The following is a 22885-nucleotide window of genomic DNA, read 5'->3' on the forward strand; positions in this document are numbered from 1 at the left end:
AACTGTCAGTTTAGCATCTTTGTTTCCTACCTGTCAACTGTCAGTTTAGCATCTTTGTTTTCTACCTGTCAACTGTCAGTTTAGCATCTTTGTTTTCTACCTGTCAACTGTCAGTTTAGCATCTTTGTTTCCTACCTGTCAACTGTCAGTTTAGCATCTTTGTTTTCTACCTGTCAACTGTCAGTTTAGCATCTTTGTTTTCTACCTGTCAACTGTCAGTTTATCATCTTTGTTTCCTACCTGTCAACTGTCAGTTTAGCATCTTTGTTTTCTACCTGTCAACCGTCAGTTTAGCATCTTTGTTTTCTACCTGTCCACTGTCACTTTAGCATCTTTGTTTTCTACTTGTCAATTGTCAGTTTAGCATCTTTGTTTCCTACCTGTCAACTGTCAGTTTAGCATCTTTGTTTTCTACCTGTCAACTGTCAGTTTAGCATCTTTGTTTTCTACCTGTCAACTGTCAGTTTAGCATCTTTGTTTCCTACCTGTCAACTGTCAGTTTAGCATCTTTGTTTTCTACCTGTCAACTGTCAGTTTAGCATCTTTGTTTTCTACCTGTCAACTGTCAGTTTAGCATCTTTGTTTTCTACCTGTCAACTGTCACTTTAGCATCTTTGTTTTCTACCTGTCAATTGTCAGTTTAGCATCTTTGTTTCCTACCTGTCAACTGTCAGTTTAGCATCTTTGTTTTCTACCTGTCAACTGTCACTTTAGCATCTTTGTGTCCTACCTGTCAACTGTCACTTTAGCATCTTTGTTTCCTACCTGTCAACTGTCAGTTTAGCATCTTTGTTTTCTACCTGTCAACTGTCACTTTAGCATCTTTGTTTTCTACCTGTCAACTGTCAGTTTAGCATCTTTGTTTTCTACCTGTCAACTGTCAGTTTAGCATCTTTGTTTCCTACCTGTCAACTGTCAGTTTAGCATCTTTGTTTTCTACCTGTCAACTGTCAGTTTAGCATCTTTGTTTTCTACCTGTCAACTGTCAGTTTAGCATCTTTGTTTCCTACCCGTCAACTGTCAGTTTAGCATCTTTGTTTTCTACCTGTCAACTGTCACTTTAGCATCTTTGTTTTCTACCTGTCAACTGTCACTTTAGCATCTTTGTTTTCTACCTGTCAATTGTCAGTTTAGCATCTTTGTTTCCTACCTGTCAACTGTCAGTTCAGCATCTTTGTTTTCTACCTGTCAACTGTCACTTTAGCATCTTTGTTTTCTACCTGTCAACTGTCAGTTTAGCATCTGTTTTCTACCTGTCAACTGTCACTTTAGCATCTTTGTTTTCTACCTGTCAACTGTCACTTTAGCATCTTTGTTTTCTACCTGTCAACTGTCACTTTAGCCTCTTTGTTTTCTACCTGTCAACTGTCACTTTAGCATCTTTGTTTTCTACCTGTCAACTGTCACTTCAGCATCTTTGTTTTCTACCTGTCAATTGTCAGTTTAGCATCTTTGTTTTCTACCTGTCAACAGTCACTTCAGCATCTTTGTTTTCTACCTGTCAACTGTCAGTTTAGCATCTTTGTTTTCTACCTGTCAACTGTCACTTTAGCCTCTTTGTTTTCTACCTGTCAACTGTCACTTTAGCATCTTTGTTTTCTACCTGTCAACTGTCACTTTAGCATCTTTGTTTTCTACCTGTCAACTGTCACTTTAGCATCTTTGTTTCCTACCTGTCAACTGTCACTTTAGCCTCTTTGTTTTCTACCTGTCAACTGTCAGTTTAGCATCTTTGTTTCCTACCTGTCAACTGTCAGTTTAGCATCTTTGTTTTCTACCTGTCAACTGTCAGTTTAGCATCTTTGTTTCCTACCTGTCAACTGTCAGTTTAGCATCTTTGTTTTCTACCTGTCAACTGTCAGTTTAGCATCTTTGTTTTCTACCTGTCCACTGTCACTTTAGCATCTTTGTTTTCTACCTGTCAACTGTCACTTTTGCATCTTTGTTTTCTACCTGTCAACTGTCACTTTAGCATCTTTGTTTCCTACCCGTCAACTGTCAGTTTAGCATCTTTGTTTTCTACCTGTCAACTGTCACTTTAGCATCTTTTTTTCCTACCTGTCAACTGTCGGTTAAGCATCTTTGTTTTCTACCTGTCAACTGTCACTTTAGCATCTTTGTTTTCTACCTGTCAACTGTCACTTTAGCATCTTTGTTTTCTACCTGTCAACTGTCACTTCAGCCTCTTTGTTTTCTACCTGTCAACTGTCACTTTAGCATCTTTGTTTTCTACCTGTCAACTGTCACTTTAGCATCTTTGTTTTCTACCTGTCAACTGTCACTTTAGCATCTTTGTTTTCTACCTGTCAACTGTCAGTTTAGCATCTTTGTTTTCTACCTGTCAACTGTCACTTTAGCATCTTTGTTTTCTACCTGTCAACTGTCACTTTAGCATCTTTGTTTTCTACCTGTCAACTGTCACTTTAGCATCTTTGTTTTCTACCTGTCAACTGTCAGTTTAGGCTGCTCGCCGGCTCCTCATCACCACTTCAAGATGGCGGCCCAATTTCTTGCGTCACAGCAGCCAACGCTGCGTCTACTTCCAAGATGTCCAGGCTTGCACTGCCCGCTGCTAATTCACCAACTGGTGAGCATCTATAAGTGATCAATCATAATCAATCATAATCAATCATGCTAAGGGAGTCAGCATCAGTGTTTTTACGTGTGTTTCTCAGGCCCTCACAGGATGTGTGCAAATGTCAGTGTGGTAGTTTGGCCTATTTGCATTGATTAACATTTAGTCTCCTGCCTGTAGCCCCGCCCACACCTCATGAATATGAATGAGGCTCGCTGGGCTGTCAATCAAAGGGATCATCCCATCATATTTCCATAATATTCCCCATGCGACCTCCGCGCCATCATCCTCATTCCCATCATGCACCTGGCCCGACGCTCACATTAGCATAATCAACTCGAGCGTCGTGTTGGAGAGATAAGCGTCGCCGCGGCAACCGCATCCACGGGCGGCTAGTTGTGGTCGTTGTGCGGCCGCCGCGCGTTCTGGGACAGGGTGGGAGTTGAGCTCACCTGGCCAGGTTGAAGGCGTCGTCGATGAGTCCCGCCCGGTTGCCCACGGAGATGAGCTGTAGGGACAGGGCGGAGGCGTGGTCAATAATCCCAGCCAATCAGAAGCCGGCAAATGTTTCCTGTGGGTTTCCTACCTGCGGTCTAGTGTGAAGCTGCTGGATCAGAAGTTTCCAGTTCTGCAGGTCGTAGTTGACCCGGAAGTAGCCTGTTTGGTTGATGTTGCCTAGCAACCAGGACCTGTCGTCCATCTCCACCAACCAGTGACTTTCTACAACAAAGACGTCACCTCATCAATCAATCAAAAGCGTGTGTGATCATCAGATTGATTGATTGACTGATGAAGCCTCCTGCTGGGGACATACCAGTCCTGTTGTGGATCCAGATGAGAGTCTCTGGACAGACCCAGGACTCGTTTCCAACAGCAACCGTCAACGGGACCTGCCACTCTACACTGGTGGACAACAACTTATTAGTCCCGACACTGGAATTATTATCTGGCTTTTATTGTCATTATTATCACATTTACTTGTTATTGTTCATGTCATACGTGTCACTACATGTCACACGTGTCACTACATGTCACTACATGTCACACGTGTCACTACATGTCACACGTGTCACTACATGTCACACGTGTCACTACATGGGACACGTGTCACTACATGTCACACGTGTCAATACATGTCACACGTGTCAATACATGTCACACGTGTCACTACATGTCACACATGTCACTACATCTCACATGCGTCATTACATTTCATATGTGTCACTACATGTCACACGTGTCACTACATGGGAGACGTGTCACTACATGTCACACGTGTCACTACATGTCACACGTGTCACTACATGTCATGTGTGTCACTACATGTCATATGTGTCACTACATGTCATACGTGTCACTACATGTCATACGTGTCAATACATGTCAAACATGTCACTACATGTCACATGTGTCACTACATGTCACATATGTCACTGCATGTCACACGTGTCACTACATGTCATATGTGTCACTACATGTCATATGTGTCACTACATGTCACACGTGTCACTACATGTCATACGTGTCACTACATGTCACACGTGTCACTACATGTCAAATGTGTCACTACATGACACACGTGTCACTACATGTCATATGTGTCACTACATGTCATATGTGTCACTACATGTCACACGTGTAACTACATGTCATACGTGTCACTACATGTCACACGTGTCACTACATGTCATATGTGTCACTACATGGCACACGTGTCACTACACGTCAGACGTGTCACTACATGTCATGTGTGTCACTACATGTCATGTGTGTCACTACATGTCATGTGTGTCACTACATGTCATGTGTCACTACATGTCATATGTGTCACTACATGTCACACGTGTCACTACATGTCACACGTGTCACTACATGTCACACGTGTCACTACATGTCATACATGTCAATACATGTCACACGTGTCACTACATGTCACATATGTCACTGCATGTCACAAGTGTCACTACATGTCATATGTGTCACTACATGTCATATGTGTCACTACATGTCACACGTGTCACTACATCATATGTGCCACTACATATCACATGTGTCACTACATGTCACATGTGTCACTACATGTCATACGTGTCACTACATGTCACACGTGTCACTACATGTCATATGTGTCACTATATGTCACACGTGTCACTACATGTCACACGTTTCACTACATGTCACACGTGTCACTACATGTCATTTGTGTCACTACATGTCACACGTGTCACTACATGTCATACGTGTCACTACATGTCACACGTGTCACTACATGTCACACGTGTCACTACATGTCATGTGTGTCACTACATGTCATATGTGTCACTACATGTCACACGTGTCACTACATGTCACACGTGTCACTACATGTCATACGTGTCACTACATGTCACACGTGTCAATACATGTCATACGTGTCACTACATATCACACGTGTCACTACATGTCACACGTGTCACTACATTTCACACGTGTCACTACATGTCACACGTGTCAATACATGTCACACGTGTCACTACATGTCACACATGTCACTACATGTCACACGTGTCACTACATGTCACATGTGTCAATACATGTCACACGTGTCACTACATGTCATATGTGTCACTACATGTCACACGTGTCACTACATGTCATACGTGTCACTACATGTCATATGTGTCACTACATGTCACACGTGTCACTACATGTCATACATGTCACTACATGTCAAACGTGTCACTACATGTCACATGTGTCATTACATGTCACACGTGTCACTACATGTGACACATGTCACTACATGTCACATGTGTCAATACATGTCACACGTGTCACTACATGTCATGTGTGTCACTACATGTCACACGTGTCACTACATGTCATATGTGTCACTACATGTCATATGTGTCACTACATGTCACACGTGTCACTACATGTCATACGTGTCACTACATGTCAAACGTGTCACTACATGTCACATGTGTCACTACATGGCACATGTGTCACTACATGTCATATGTGTCACTACATGTCATATGTGTCACTACATGTCACACGTGTCACTACATGTCATACATATCACTACATGTCACACGTGTCACTACATGTCATGTGTGTCACTACATGTCATGTGTCACTACATGTCACACGTGTCACTACATGTCACATGTGTCAATACATGTCCCGCGTGTCATTACATGTCATGTGTGTCACTACATGTCACACGTGTCACTACATGTCATATGTGTCACTACATGTCACACGTGTCACTACATGTCATGTGTGTCACTACATGTCACACGTGTCACTACATGTCATACGTGTCACTACATGTCATGTGTGTCACTACATGTCATTTGTCACTACATGTCATATGTGTCACTACATGTCATATGTGTCACTACATGTCATACGTGTCAATACATGTCACACATGTCACTACATGTCACATAACTCACTGCATGTCACACGTGTCACTACATGTCATATGTGTCACTACATGTCATATGTGTCACTACATGTCATACGTGTCACTACATGTCATACGTGTCAATAGATGTCACAAGTGTCACTAAATGTCACATATGTCACTGCATGTCACACGTGTCACTACATGTCATATGTGTCACTACATGCCATATGTGTCACTACATGTCATGTGTGTCACTACATGTCATTTGTCACTACATGTCATATGTGTCACTACATGTCATATGTGTCACTACATGTCATACGTGTCAATACATGTCACACATGTCACTACATGTCACATAACTCACTGCATGTCACACGTGTCACTACATGTCATATGTGTCACTACATGTCATATGTGTCACTACATGTCATACGTGTCACTACATGTCATACGTGTCAATAGATGTCACAAGTGTCACTAAATGTCACATATGTCACTGCATGTCACACATTTCACTACATGTCATATGTGTCACTACATGCCATATGTGTCACTACATGTCACAGGTGTCACTACATGTCATACGTGTCACTACATGTCACACGTGTCACTACATGTCACACGTGTCACTACATGTCACATATGTCACTGCATGTCACACGTGTCACTACATGTCATATGTGTCACTACATGTCATATGTGTCACTACATGTCACACGTGTCACTACATGTCACACGTGTCACTACATGTCACACGTGTCACTACATGTCACATATGTCACTGCATGTCACACGTGTCACTACATGTCATATGTGTCACTACATGTCATACGTGTCACTACATGTCATACGTGTCAATACATGTCACACGTGTCACTACATGTCACATATGTCACTGCATGTCACAAGTGTCACTACATGTAATATGTGTCACTACATGTCACACGTGTCACTACGTCATCTGTGTCACTACATATCACATGTGTCACTACATGTCACACGTGTCACTACATGTCATACGTGTCACTCCATGTCACACGTGTCACTACATGTCACACGTGTCACTACATGTCATATGTGTCACTACATGTCACACGTGTCACTACATGTCATATGTGTCACTACATGTCACACGTGTCACTACATGTCACACGTGTCACTACATGTCACACGTGTCAATACATGTCACACGTGTCACTACATGTCACACGTGTCACTAAATGTCAAACGTGTCACTACATGTCACACATGTCACTATATGTCACACGTAGTGTCACATGTGTCACTACATGTCACATGTGTCAATACATGTCACACGTGTCACTACATGTCAAGTGTGTCAATACATGTCACACGTGTCACTACATGTCATGTGTGTCACTACATGTCATATGTGTCACTACATGTCACATGTGTCACTACATGTCATACGTGTCAATACATGTCACACGTGTCACTACATGTCACATATGTCACTGCATGTCACATGTGTCACTACATCTCATATATGTCACTACATGTCATATGTGTCACTACATGTCACACGTGTCACTACATGTCATACGTGTCACTACATGTCACACGTGTCACTACATGTCACATGTGTCACTACATGGTACACGTGTCACTACATGTCATATTTGTCACTACATGTCATACGTGTCACTACATGTCATATGTGTCACTAAATGTCACACGTGTCACTACATGTCATACGTGTCACTACATGTCACACGTGTCACTACATGTCATATGTGTAACTATATGGCACACGTGTCACTACACGTCACACGTGTCACTACATGTCATATGTGTCACTACGTGTCACACGTGTCACTACATGTCACACGTGTCACTACATGTCATACGTGTCACTACATGTCACACGTGTCACTACATGTCATATGTGTCACTACATGTCACACGTGACACTACATGTCATACGTGTCACTACATGTCACACGTGTCACTACATGTCACACGTGTCACTACATGTCACATAAGTCACTGCATGTCACACGTGTCACTACATGTCATATGTGTCACTACATGTCATATGTGTCACTACATGTCATACGTGTCAATACATGTCACACGTGTCACTACATGTCACATATGTCACTGCATGTCACAAGTGTCACTACATGTCATATGTGTCACTACATGTCACACGTGTAACTACGTCATATGTGTCACTACATATCACATGTGTCACTACATGTCACACGTCACTACATGTCATACGTGTCACTAAATGTCACACGTGTCACTACATGTCACACGTGTCACTACATGTCATATGTGTCACTACATGTCACACGTGTCACTACATGTCATACGTGTCACTACATGTTATACGTGTCACTACATGTCACACGTGTCACTACATGTCATACGTGTCACTACATGTCACACGAGTCACTACATGTCACACGTGTCACTACATGTCATGTGTGTCACTACATGTCATATGTGTCACTACATGTCACACGTGTCACTACATGTCATGTGTGTCACTACATGTCATATGTGTCACTACATGTCACAAGTGTCACTGCATGTCACACATGTCACTACATGTCATACGTGTCACTACATGTCACACATGTCACTACATCTCACATGCGTCATTACATTTCATATGTGTCACTACATGTCACACGTGTCACTACATGTCATACGTGTCACTACATGTCACACGTGTCACTACGTGTCATATGTGTCACTACATGTCATACGTGTCACTACATGTTATACGTGTCACTACATGTCACACGTGTCACTACATGTCATACGTGTCACTACATGTCATACGTGTCACTACATGTCACACGTGTCACTACATGTCACACGTGTCACTACATGTCATGTGTGTCACTACATGTCATGTGTGTCACTACATGTCATACGTGTCACTACATGTCACACGTGTCACTACATGTCATGTGTGTCACTACATGTCATATGTGTCACTACATGTCATACGTGTCACTACATGTCACAAGTGGCACTGCATGTCACACTTGTCACTACATGTCATACGTGTCACTACATGTCACACGTGTCACTACATCTCACATGTGTCACTACATGTCATATGTGTCACTAGATGTCACGTGTGTCACTACATGTCACGTGTGTCACTACATGTCATACGCGTCACTACATGTCACAAGTGTCACTGCATGTCACACGTGTCACTACATGTCATACGTGTCACTACATGTCATACGTGTCACTACATGTCACACGTGTCACTACATGTCATATGTGTCACTACATGTCATATGTGTCACTAGATTTCACGTGTGTCACTACATGTCATACGTGTCACTACATGTCACAAGTGTCACTGCATGTCACACGTGTCACTACATGTCATACGTGTCAAGACATGTCACAAGTGTCACTGCATGTCACACGTGTCACTACGTGTCATATGTGTCACTACATGTCATACGTGTCACTACATGTTATACGTGTCACTACATGTCACACGTGTCACTACATGTCATACGTGTCACTACATGTCATACGTGTCACTACATGTCACACGTGTCACTACATGTCACACGTGTCACTACATGTCATGTGTGTCACTACATGTCATGTGTGTCACTACATGTCATACGTGTCACTACATGTCACACGTGTCACTACATGTCATGTGTGTCACTACATGTCATATGTGTCACTACATGTCATACGTGTCACTACATGTCTCAAGTGGCACTGCATGTCACACTTGTCACTACATGTCATACGTGTCACTACATGTCACACGTGTCACTACATCTCACATGTGTCACTACATGTCATATGTGTCACTAGATGTCACGTGTGTCACTACATGTCACGTGTGTCACTACATGTCATACGTGTCACTACATGTCACAAGTGTCACTGCATGTCACACGTGTCACTACATGTCATACGTGTCACTATATGTCATACGTGTCACTACATGTCACACGTGTCACTACATGTCATATGTGTCACTACATGTCATATGTGTCACTAGATTTCACGTGTGTCACTACATGTCATACGTGTCACTACATGTCACAAGTGTCACTGCATGTCACACGTGTCACTACATGTCATACGTGTCACTACATCTCACATGTGTCACTATATGTCATATGTGTCACTACATGTGTATACCAGCATCACGCTAGGTCTCTATTTACCTCCTCATTTACATACCAGCATCATGCTAGGTCTCTATTTACCTCCTCATTTATATACCAGCATCATGCTAGGTCTCTATTTACCTCCTCATTTACATACCAGCATCACGCTAGGTCTCTATTTACCTCCTCATTTACATACCAGCATCATGCTAGGTCTCTATTTACCTCCTCATTTACATACCAGCACCACGCTGGGTCTCTATTTACCTCCTCATTTACATACCAGCATCACGCTAGGTCTCTATTTACCTCCTCATTTACATACCAGCATCATACTAGGTCTCCATTTACCTCCTCATTTACATACCAGCATCATGCTAGGTCTCTATTTCCCTCCTCATTTACATACCAGCATCACACTAGGTCTCTATTTACCTCCTCATTTACATACCAGCATCACACTAGGTCTCTATTTACCTCCTCATTTACATACCAGCATCACACTAGGTCTCTAATTACCTCCTCATTTACATACCAGCATCACGCTGGTTCTCTATTTACCTCCTCATTTACATATCAGCATCATGCTAGGTCTCTATTTACCTCCTCATTTACATACCAGCATCATGCTAGGTCTCTATTTACCTCCTCATTTACATACCAGCATCACGCTAGGTCTCTATTTACCTCCTCATTTACATACCAGCATCACGCTAGGTCTCTATTTACCTCCTCATTTACATACCAGCATCATGCTAGGTCTCTATTTACCTCCTCATTTACATACCAGCATCACGCTGGGTCTCTATTTACCTCCTCATTTACATACCAGCATCACACTAGATCTCTATTTACCTCCTCATGTACATACCGGCATCACACTAGGTCTCTATTTACCTCCTCATTTACATACCAGCATCACACTAGGTCTCTTTTTACCTCCTCATTTACATACCAGCATCACGCTAGGTCTCTATTTACCTCCTCATTTACATACCAGCATCATGCTAGGTCTCTATTTACCTCCTCATTTACATACCAGCATCACGCTAGGTCTCTATTTACCTCCTCATTTACATACCAGCATCACGCTAGGTCTCTATTTACCTCCTCATTTACATAACAGCATCACGCTAGGTCTCTATTTACCTCCTCATTTACATACCAGCATCATGCTAGGTCTCTATTTACCTCCTCATTTACATACCAGCATCATGCTAGGTCTCTATTTTCCTCCTCATTTACATACCAGCATCATGCTAGGTCTCTATTTCCCTCCTCATTTACATACCAGCATCACACTAAGTCTCTATTTACCTCCTCATTTACATACCAGCATCACGCTAGGTCTCTATTTACCTCCTCATTTACATACCAGCATCACACTAGGTCTCTATTTACCTCCTCATTTACATAACAGCATCACGCTAGGTCTCTATTCACCTCCTCATTTACATACCAGCATCATGCTAGGTCTCTATTTACCTCCTCATTTACATACCAGCATCATGCTAGGTCTCTATTTTCCTCCTCATTTACATACCAGCATCATGCTAGGTCTCTATTTCCCTCCTCATTTACACACCAGCATCACACTAGGTCTCTATTTACCTCCTCATTTACATACCAGCATCACGCTAGGTCTCTATTTACCTCCTCATTTACATACCAGCATCACACTAGGTCTCTATTTACCTCCTCATTTACATACCAGCATCATGCTAGGTCTCTATTTACCTCCTCATTTACATACCAGCATCACGCTAGGTCTCTATTTACCTCCTCATTTACATACCAGCATCATGCCAGGTCTCTATTTACCTCCTCATTTACATACCAGCATCATGCTAGGTCTCTATTTACCTCCTCATTTACATACCAGCATCATGCTAGGTCACTATTTACCTCCTCATTTACATACCAGCATCACACTAGGTCTCTATTTACCTCCTCATTTACATACCAGCATCACGCTAGGTCTCTATTTACCTCCTCATTTACATACCAGCATCACGCTAAGTCTCTATTTACCTCCTCATTTACATACCAGCATCATGCTAGGTCTCTATTTACCTCCTCATTTACATACCAGCATCACACTAGGTCTCTATTTAACTCCTCATTTACATACCAGCATCACGCTAGGTTTCTATTTACCTCCTCATTTACATACCAGCATCACGCTAGGTCTCTATTTACCTCCTCATTTACATACCAGCATCACACTAGGCCTCTATTTACCTCCTCATTTACATACCAGCATCACGCTAGGTCTCTATTTACCTCCTCATTTACATACCAGCATCACACTAGGTCTCTATTTACCTCCTCATTTACATACCAGCATCATGCTAGGTCTCTATTTACCTCCTCATTTATATACCAGCATCATGCTAGGTCTCTATTTACCTCCTCATTTACATACCAGCATCACACTAGGTCTCTATTTACCTCCTCATTTACATAGCAGCATCACGCTAGGTCTCTATTTACCTCCTCATTTACATACCAGCATCACGCTAGGTCTCTATTTACCTCCTCATTTACATACCAGCATCACGCTAGGTCTCTATTTACCTCCTCATTTACATACCAGCATCACGCTAGGTCTCTATTTACCTCCTCATTTACATACCAGCATCACGCTAGGTCTCTATTTACCTCCTCATTTACATACCAGCATCACGCTAGGTCTCTATTTACCTCCTCATTTACATACCAGCATCACGCTAGGTCTCTATTTACCTCCTCATTTACATACCAGCATCACGCTAGGTCTCTATTTACCTCCTCATTTACATACCAGCATCACGCTAGGTCTCTATTTACCTCCTCATTTACATACCAGCATCACGCTAGGTCTCTATTTACCTCCTCATTTACATACCAGCATCATGCTAGGTCTCTATTTACCTCCTCATTTACATACCAGCATCATGCTAGGTCTCTATTTACCTCCTCATTTACAGACCGGCATCATGCTAGGTCTCTATTTACCTCCTCATTTACATACCAGCATCACACTAGGTCTCTATTTACCTCCTCATTTACATACCAGCATCACGCTAGGTCTCTATTTACCTCCTAATTTACATACCAGCATCACAATAGGTCTCTATTTACCTCCTCATTTACATACCAGCATCATGCTAGGTCTCTATTTACCTCCTCATTTACATACCAGCATCACGCTAGGTCTCTATTTACCTCCTCATTTACATACCAGCATCACGCTAGGTCTCTATTTACCTCCTCATTTACATACCAGCATCACGCTAAGTCTCTATTAACCTCCTCATTTACATACCAGCATCACGCTAGGTCTCTATTTACCTCCTCATTTACATACCAGCATCACGCTAGGTCTCTATTTACCTCCTCATTTACATACCAGCATCATGCTAGGTCTCTATTTACCTCCTCATTTACATACCAGCATCATGCTAGGTCTCTATTTTCCTCCTCATTTACATACCAGCATCATGCTAGGTCTCTATTTACCTCCTCATTTACATACCAGCATCACACTAGGTCTCTATTTACCTCCTCATTTACATACCAGCATCACGCTAGGTCTCTATTTACCTCCTAATTTACATACCAGCATCACACTAGGTCTCTATTTACCTCTTCATTTACATACCAGCATCATGGTAGGTCTCTATTTACCTCCTCATTTACATACCAGCATCACACTAGGTCTCTATTTACCTCTTCATTTACATACCAGCATCATGCTAGGTCTCTATTTACCTCCTCATTTACATACCAGCATCACGCTAGGTCTCTATTTACCTCCTCATTTACATACCAGCATCACGCTAGGTCTCTATTTACCTCCTCATTTACATACCAGCATCACGCTAAGTCTCTATTAACCTCATTTACATACCAGCATCATGCTAGGTCTCTATTTACCTCCTCATTTACATACCAGCATCACGCTAGGTCTTTATTTAGTGCCGCCTCATTTGCATATGAATGTACTTGACTTCCTGTCAGCTGTCTCATCAATAATTCAGCAGAGCGCCTCTTTAGCATTTCAGCTTCTTAAATGCAGCTCTCGCCTCTTTACCTGCTTGGACTTTCCTTGTCTTCTGCACACGCTGCATCCAGCCTCAAAGAGCCAGTAAAAGTCGCACATTCTTCTGACTACAAAAATGGTCATGTTGTGTAAATGCTAAATACAAACACAATACAATCCTTAGATTGAATGGAACAGACCCCAAAAAGAAGATATTTAACGCTCCAACTGCTCAACTTTGTTAAAAGACGTACAAACCCTGTTTCTGTATGAGTTGTAAAATTGTGTTAGATGGAATGTATTTTCTGCACTATAAGGCGCACCTAAAAATCTCACATTTTCTCAAAAGCTGACAGTGCGCCTTATAGTCTTCTACACCTTACATATGGACCGATATTGAGCCACAACAGCTCTCACAACTATGGTAAGCAGCCGCCGACTTCCTTTCCCCCCGTAGGAGAAGAAGCGTGGTGCATGCTGGGATATATGACTGTGCCAGGCCTGATGTTTCATTTCCATTCGTGGGTTTAAATGTTTGGACCCCAAAACGTCTCCTATTGAGAGACATGATTTCAGGAAAGCAGGACTTGTCACTGAAGTGCTCGACGACAGCAGCGACTCTGACTCCATTAATCACATCTGACTCCATTAATCACATCTCCAAATAGTGCAAAGCAATAATATATCAATAAGTCAACCTTGCTCAAAGGTTCATGTCACACAACACAACACAAAATAAACATGTCAAGCTCACTTTAAGTTATTCCTCATCCACCAATCCCTCTAATTCTTCTTCTTCCGTGTCCGAGTCAAACAAGCCAGAAGAGGTCTCACAAGTACAGTAAGCAGCCGTCTACCTTTTTTCCCTCGTAGAAGAAGAAGCGTGCTGTGCATGCTGAGGACGGCGTGGCGCAGTAGAAGAGTGGTTGTGCGCAACCCGAGGGTCTCTGGTTCAATTCCCACCTAGTACCAACCTGGTCACGTCCGTTGTGTCCTGAGCAAGACACTTCACCCTTGCTCCTGATGGGTGCTGGTTAGCGCCTTGCATGGCAGCTCTCTCCATCAGTGTGTGAATGTGTGTGTGAATGTGTGTGTGAATGTGGAAGTAGTGTCAAAGCGCTTTGAGTACCTTGAAGGTAGAAAAGTGCTATACAAGTACAACCCATTTATCATGTATTATTTATATTTGACTGCAGGAGACGTGCTGTGTCTGTGAGTTTATGTAAAGATCCCAAAATGTCTCCTCTTAAGAGACACATGCAGAGTTTAAGTGAAGGTGATCAGTCACACAGTAGAAGACGGGAATAGAGCAGCAGCCAGAGAATTGAACATTAACAGCAGCGACACTGACTCCTTTAATGAGGACTTGGACGAGTCGGAGCCGGGCATGTTGGATGTCATATTCCACCAACTGTTTGATTCCAACACTGAAGAAGAAGAATTAGAGGGATTGGTGGATGAGGAATAACTTCATAAAGTGAGCTTTACATGTTTATTTTGTGTGTTGTGTTGTGTGACATTAACCTTTCAGCAACCTTGACTTATTGATATATTATTACTTTGCACTATTTCCAGTGTTTCTATATTGTTATTACACTAACCTTTGATTTACTGTAACAGTATCAGACTTTTTTTTACCTGTTTATTGAATCGGGGAAAATAACAAAAGAGCTGTTTATTCATTTTGGGAGTGAACAGAGTTGTCAGAACGCTGGTTTTTAATCTTTTAATAAAGTTTGACTGACCTATCTGACTGTTTTGTTGACATTCCCATTAGTGCAGCGCCATCTAAAGGATGCATAAGGTAACCCCAGCCTCTACTGTAGCATCTATTCTATGCACCTTATCTATCAACAAAGTTTTAAAATAGGCCATCCATTGAAGGTGCGCCTTATAGTGCGGAAACTACAGTAAATATAAACAATGATTTGCAAATCTTTTTCAAGCCATATTCAGTTGAATATGCTACAAAGACAACATATTTGATGTTCAAACTCATAAACATTTTTTTTTTTGCAAATAATCATTAACTTTAGAATCTCATTTTTGGTGATTGAACCCCACTTCCAAGCCTTGATGCTGAGTAGCAAGCAGGGAGGTCATGGCTCCCATTTTGATAGTCTTTGCTATGACTGGGCCGGGGTTTGAACTCACAACCTACCCATCTCAGGGCGGACACTCTAACCCGGGGGTTGGGAACCTTTTTGTCAGAGAGAGCCATACAAGCCAAATATTTTAAAAAGTATTTCCATGAGAGCCACATAATATTTTGTGAAGACTGAATACTGTGTGCATTTTTAAGTAAGACCAACATTTTCAGAGTATAATAAGTCTCTTATTCTTTTTAATAACATTGTTATTCTGAAGCTAACCAACAATAATAAAATACTTTGTACCATTAATGCAACTTCTTGAACAGTTGTGGTAGAAATGGATGGATGGATTAAAATGCATGAGAATCTTTTATATTTTGAATGTTATTTGTTGTCCCTGTGATTACCTGTGGAATTATTCATGACTTATGGAGTTAAGCAATGTCAGCTAAGATTTACCTGAGAGCCAGGTGCAGTCATCAAAAGAACCACATCTGGCTCTAGAGCCATAGGTTCCCTAGCCCTGTTCTAACCACTAGACCACTGAGCAGGTCACCTTCACCCGAGGAGGCGTGTGTCAGACGCCCCTGCTTATTTCAGCAGGACAATGCTGAGCTACGTGTTTCAACAGCGTGGCTTCATAGTAAGAGAGTGCATGTACTAGACTGGCCTGCCTGTAGTCCAGACATATCTCCCATGGAAAATGTGTGCTGCAATATGAAGCCTAAAATAGCACAACAGAGACTGTTGAACAACTTAAGTTGTACATCAAGCAAGAATGGGAAAGAATTCCACTTCAAAAATGTGTCTCCTCAGTTCCCAAACCTGCTCTGAGTGTTGTTGAAAGGAAAGGCCATGTAACACACTGGTAAAAATGCCTTTTTTGCACATTCAATTCTAAGTTAATGATCATTTGCCAAAAAAAAAGAAGAAGTTTCTCAGTCTTGTCTTTGCAGTCCATTCAGTTGAATAGAAGTTGAAAAGGATTTGTTGTATTCTCTTTTTATTTAGCATTTACACAAGGTGGCAACGGGCAGCACGGTGGTAGTGGGGTTAATGCGTCTGCCTCACAATACAGAGGTCCTGAGTAGTCAGGGTTCAATACCGGGCTCGGGATCTTTCTGTGTGGAGTTTGCATGTTCTCCCCGTGAATGCCAGGGTTCCCTCCGGGTACTCCGGCTTCAAAGACATGCACCTGGGGATAGGCCCCTCCCACCTCCAAAGACATGCACCTGGGGATAGGCCCCTCCCACCTCCAAAGACATGCACCTGGGGATAGGCCCCTCCCACCTCCAAAGACATGCACCTGGGGATAGGCCCCTCCCACCTCCAAAGACATGCACCTGGGGATAGGCCCCTCCCACCTCCAAAGACATGCACCTGGGGATAGGCCCCTCCCACCTCCAAAGACATGCGCCTGGGGATAGGCCCCTCCCACCTCCAAAGACATGCACCTGGGGATAGGCCCCTCCCACCTCCAAACACATGCACCTAGGGATAGGTTGATTGGCAACACTAAATGGTCCCTAGTGTGTGAATGTTGTCTGTCTATCTGTGTTGGCCCTGTGATGAGGTGGTGACTTGTCCAGGGTGTACGCCGCCTCCCGCCCGACTATAGCTGAGATAGGCACCAGCACCCCCCGCGACCCCAAAGGTAATAAGCGGTAGAAAATGGATGGCCACTTCCCTGCTTGTGCAGAGTGCAAGTCAGGCTTGTGAAGGCAGCAGAGTTGTCAACATCAACAAGTGTGAGCGGCGCCCTGGGGGACGCGGGAAAGAACGAGCGCAGTCGTTTAAAAAGAGGATAAACTTGGCAGGCGGCGGGGGAAAAAAGATGAAGTATTGATGAAGGCGAGGAAGCGGATGTTGAAAAGAGCAAAAGAAAAGCAGCGTAGATGTGAATAAATCATGTGAGCATGAAATAAATATGATGTCATCACGCGCTCGCAGGCTGCCTACCTTACTGGCTTCATACCTGCGGTTGCCCCTCCCATCCTGTCCGTACAGGAAGTGCTCCTGGCTGACGCTGATGTAATGAGTGGACAGCTGCTCCGATTGGTTCTTGCTGATGGTCAGAACCGGGTAGCCCATTTGTAGAGTCCACCCGTCCATCACGGCGCCGACGTCGATGTCCCGCCCCTCCGACCGCATGGTCTGCACACAGCCGTCAATCAATAATCAGCAACATTGGATGTTGGGTTTAATACAACGGCCCGGCCATGTTGCCACGGTAACAAGGCTCCCCCGGTCTCATCCGGTCCAAAAGAACCAAAATGACTCTGGCCTTTGTTAGGACTACTTCCTTCAATAATTAAAGTCCCTCTGCTTCGCACTGCGGGGGCGAGGAATGTAGGTGCGGGCGGTGGAGGGTGTTGGTGGTAAGAACCTAGAGGGTGTTGGTGGGTGTTGGTGGTAAGAACGTGGAGGGTGTTGGTGGTAAGAACGTGGAGGGTGTTGGTGGTAAGAACGTGGAGGGTGTTGGTGGTAAGAACGTGGAGGGTGTTGGTGGTAAGAACGTGGAGGGTGTTGGTGGTAAGAACGTGGAGGGTGTTGGTGGTAAGAACGTGGAGGGTGTTGGTGGTAAGAACGTGGAGCGTGTTGGTGGTAAGAACGTGGAGGGTGTTGGTGGTAAGAACGTGGAGGGTGTTGGTGGTAAGAACGTGGAGGGTGTTGGTGGTAAGAACCTGGAGGGTGTTGGTGGTAAGAACGTGGAGGGTGTTGGTGGTAAGAACGTGGAGGGTGTTGGTGGTAAGAACGTGGAGGGTGTTGGTGGTAAGAACGTGGAGGGTGTTGGTGGTAAGAACGTGGAGGGTGTTGGTGGTAAGAACGTGGAGGGTGTTGGTGGTAAGAACGTGGAGGGTGTTGGCGGTAAGAACGAGGAGGGTGTTGGTGGTAAGAACGTGGAGGGTGTTGGTGGTAAGAATGTGGAGGGTGTTGGCGGTAAGAACGAGGAGGGTGTTGGTGGTAAGAACGTGGAGGGTGTTGGTGGTAAGAATGTGGAGGGTGTTGGTGGTAAGAACGTGGAGGGTGTTGGTGGTAAGAACGTGGAGGGTGTTGGCGGTAAGAACGTGGAGGGTGTTGGCGGTAAGAACGTGGAGGGTGTTGGTGGTAAGAACGTGGAGGGTGTTGGTGGTAAGAACCTGGAGGGTGTTGGCGGTAAGAACGTGGAGGGTGTTGGTGGCAAGAACGTGGAGGGTGGTGCTGGTAAGAACGTGGAGGGTGTTGGCGGTAAGAACATGGAGGGTGTTGGCGGTAAGAACGTAGAGGGTGTTGGTGGTAAGAACGTGGAGGGTGTTGGTGGTAAGAACCTGGAGGGTGTTGGCGGTAAGAACGTGGAGGGTGTTGGTGGCAAGAATGTGGAGTGTGTTGGTGGTAAGAATGTGGAGGGTGTTGGTGGTAAGAACGTGGAGGGTGTTGGTGGTAAGAACCTGGAGGGTGTTGGTGGTAAGAACCTGGAGGGTGTTGGTGGTAAGAACCTGGAGTGTGTTGGTGGTAAGAACGTGGAGGGTGTTGGTGGTAAGAACGTGGAGGGTGTTGGTGGTAAGAACCTGGAGGGTGTTGGTGGTAAGAACGTGGAGGGTGTTGGTGGTAAGAACGTGGAGGGTGTTGGCGGTAAGAACGTGGAGGGTGTTGGCGGTAAGAACGTGGAGGGTGTTGGTGGTAAGAACCTGGAGGGTGTTGGTGGTAAGAACCTGGAGGGTGTTGGTGGTAAGAACGTGGAGGGTGTTGGTGGTAAGAACGTGGAGGGTGTTGGCGGTAAGAACGTGGAGGGTGTTGGCGGTAAGAACGTGGAGGGTGTTGGTGGTAAGAACCTGGAGGGTGTTGGTGGTAAGAACCTGGAGGGTGTTGGTGGTAAGAACCTGGAGGGTGTTGGTGGTAAGAACCTGGAGGGTGTTGGTGGTAAGAACGTGGAGGGTGTTGGTGGTAAGAACGTGGAGGGTGTTGGTGGTAAGAACCTGGAGGGTGTTGGTGGTAAGAACGTGGAGGGTGTTGGTGGTAAGAACGTGGAGGGTGTTGGTGGTAAGAACCTGGAGGGTGTTGGTGGTAAGAACGTGGAGGGTGTTGGTGGTAAGAACGTGGAGGGTGTTGGCGGTAAGAACGTGGAGGGTGTTGGCGGTAAGAACGTGGAGGGTGTTGGTGGTAAGAACCTGGAGGGTGTTGGTGGTAAGAACCTGGAGGGTGTTGGTGGTAAGAACGTGGAGGGTGTTGGTGGTAAGAACGTGGAGGGTGTTGGCGGTAAGAACGTGGAGGGTGTTGGCGGTAAGAACGTGGAGGGTGTTGGTGGTAAGAACCTGGAGGGTGTTGGTGGTAAGAACCTGGAGGGTGTTGGTGGTAAGAACCTGGAGGGTGTTGGTGGTAAGAACCTGGAGGGTGTTGGTGGTAAGAACCTGGAGGGTGTTGGTGGTAAGAACGTGGAGGGTGTTGGTGGTAAGAACCTGGAGGGTGTTGGTGGTAAGAACGTGGAGGGTGTTGGTGGTAAGAACGTGGAGGGTGTTGGCGGTAAGAACGTGGAGGGTGTTGGCGGTGAGAACGTGGAGGGTGTTGGTGGTAAGAACGTGGAGGGTGTTGGTGGTAAGAACCTGGAGGGTGTTGGTGGTAAGAACCTGGAGGGTGTTGGTGGTAAGAACGTGGAGGGTGTTGGTGGTAAGAACGTGGAGGGTGTTGGCGGTAAGAACGTGGAGGGTGTTGGCGGTAAGAACGTGGAGGGTGTTGGTGGTAAGAACCTGGAGGGTGTTGGTGGTAAGAACCTGGAGGGTGTTGGTGGTAAGAACCTGGAGGGTGTTGGTGGTAAGAACCTGGAGGGTGTTGGTGGTAAGAACGTGGAGGGTGTTGGCGGTAAGAACGTGGAGGGTGTTGGCGGTAAGAACGTGGAGGGTGTTGGTGGTAAGAACGTGGAGGGTGTTGGTGGTAAGAACGTGGAGGGTGTTGGTGGTAAGAACGTGGAGGGTGTTGGTGGTAAGAACGTGGAGGGTGTTGGTGGTAAGAACGTGGAGGGTGTTGGTGGTAAGAACCTGGAGGGTGTTGGTGGTAAGAACGTGGAGGGTGTTGGCGGTAAGAACGTGGAGGGTGTTGGCGGTAAGAACGTGGAGGGTGTTGGTGGTAAGAACCTGGAGGGTGTTGGTGGTAAGAACGTGGAGGGTGTTGGTGGTAAGAACGTGGAGGGTGTTGGCGGTAAGAACGTGGAGGGTGTTGGCGGTAAGAACGTGGAGGGTGTTGGTGGTAAGAACGTGGAGGGTGTTGGTGGTAAGAACGTGGAGGGTGTTGGTGGTAAGAACGTGGAGGGTGTTGGTGGTAAGAACGTGGAGGGTGTTGGTGGTAAGAACCTGGAGGGTGTTGGTGGTAAGAACGTGGAGGGTGTTGGTGGTAAGAACGTGGAGGGTGTTGGCGGTAAGAACGTGGAGGGTGTTGGCGGTAAGAACGTGGAGGGTGTTGGTGGTAAGAACGTGGAGGGTGTTGGTGGTAAGAACGTGGAGGGTGTTGGTGGTAAGAACCTGGAGGGTGTTGGTGGTAAGAACCTGGAGGGTGTTGGTGGTAAGAACGTGGAGGGTGTTGGTGGTAAGAACCTGGAGGGTGTTGGTGGTAAGAACCTGGAGGGTGTTGGTGGTAAGAACGTGGAGGGTGTTGGTGGTAAGAACGTGGAGGGTGTTGGCGGTAAGAACGTGGAGGGTGTTGGTGGTAAGAACGTGGAGGGTGTTGGTGGTAAGAACGTGGAGGGTGTTGGTGGTAAGAACGTGGAGGGTGTTGGTGGTAAGAACGTGGAGGGTTTTGGTGGTAAGAACGTGGAGGGTGTTGGTGGTAAGAACGTGGAGGGTGTTGGTGGTAAGAACGTGGAGGGTGTTGGTGGTGAGAACGTGGAGGGTGTTGGGGGCGAGAAGGTGGAGGTGGTACAATACCTGAGACAGTGTCCTCCACAGGTCCTCTCGGGCTGCGTTGCCGTACATGTGACTCAGCAGATAATCCTGCACACACAACACAAATACTTCAACAACCACCACCACCTAGTTTTCTTATATTCTATTTATATACATACATACATACACATATATACACACACATATATACACACATATATATATATATATATATATATATATATATATATATATATATATATATATATATATATATATATATATATATATATACATATATATATATATATATATATATATATATATATATATATATATATATATATATATATATATATATATATATATATATATATTTTAGGGGTGTGGGAAATAATCGATTCGAATACAAAATACCTTGTGCGATTCGAAATCGATTCTCTTTTCTTTTTTTAAATCGTATTTTTAATTTTTTTTTAAATCAATCCAACAAACACTACACAACAATACCATAACAATGCAATCCAATTCCAAAAGCAAAGCTGAGCCGGCAACACTCAGAACTGCAATAAACAGAACAATTGAGAGGAGACACAAACACCACACAGAACAAACCAAAAGTAGTGAAACAAAAATGAATATTATCAACAACAGTATCAATATTAGTTATCATTTCAGCATAGCAGTGTTTAAAAATCCCTCATTGACATTATCATTAGACATTTATAAAAAGAATCAAAAAGAACAATAGTGTCACAGTGGCTTACACTTGCATGGCATCTCATAAGCTGGACAACACACTGTGTCCAAT

General features: G+C 44.3%; 1 protein-coding gene across 1 annotated transcript in view; it reads right to left on the reverse strand.

Moving 5' to 3' along the window:
- LOC133561128 (thyrotropin-releasing hormone-degrading ectoenzyme-like) overlaps positions 1 to 22885 on the reverse strand; it is a 141286-nt gene that overhangs the window by 16300 nt on the left and 102101 nt on the right. Inside the window, exons 9-13 of the mRNA XM_061914378.1 lie at positions 22117 to 22182; positions 18198 to 18376; positions 3390 to 3478; positions 3162 to 3295; positions 3028 to 3083 (exon numbers count right to left, since the gene is read on the reverse strand). Of these exons, the coding sequence (XP_061770362.1) occupies positions 3028 to 3083; positions 3162 to 3295; positions 3390 to 3478; positions 18198 to 18376; positions 22117 to 22182 (524 nt within the window). The remainder of the gene's footprint in view (positions 1 to 3027; positions 3084 to 3161; positions 3296 to 3389; positions 3479 to 18197; positions 18377 to 22116; positions 22183 to 22885) is intronic.

Source organism: Nerophis ophidion, linkage group LG10 (assembly GCF_033978795.1).
Source record: "Nerophis ophidion isolate RoL-2023_Sa linkage group LG10, RoL_Noph_v1.0, whole genome shotgun sequence".
Classification (NCBI taxonomy): Eukaryota; Metazoa; Chordata; class Actinopteri; order Syngnathiformes; family Syngnathidae; genus Nerophis; species Nerophis ophidion.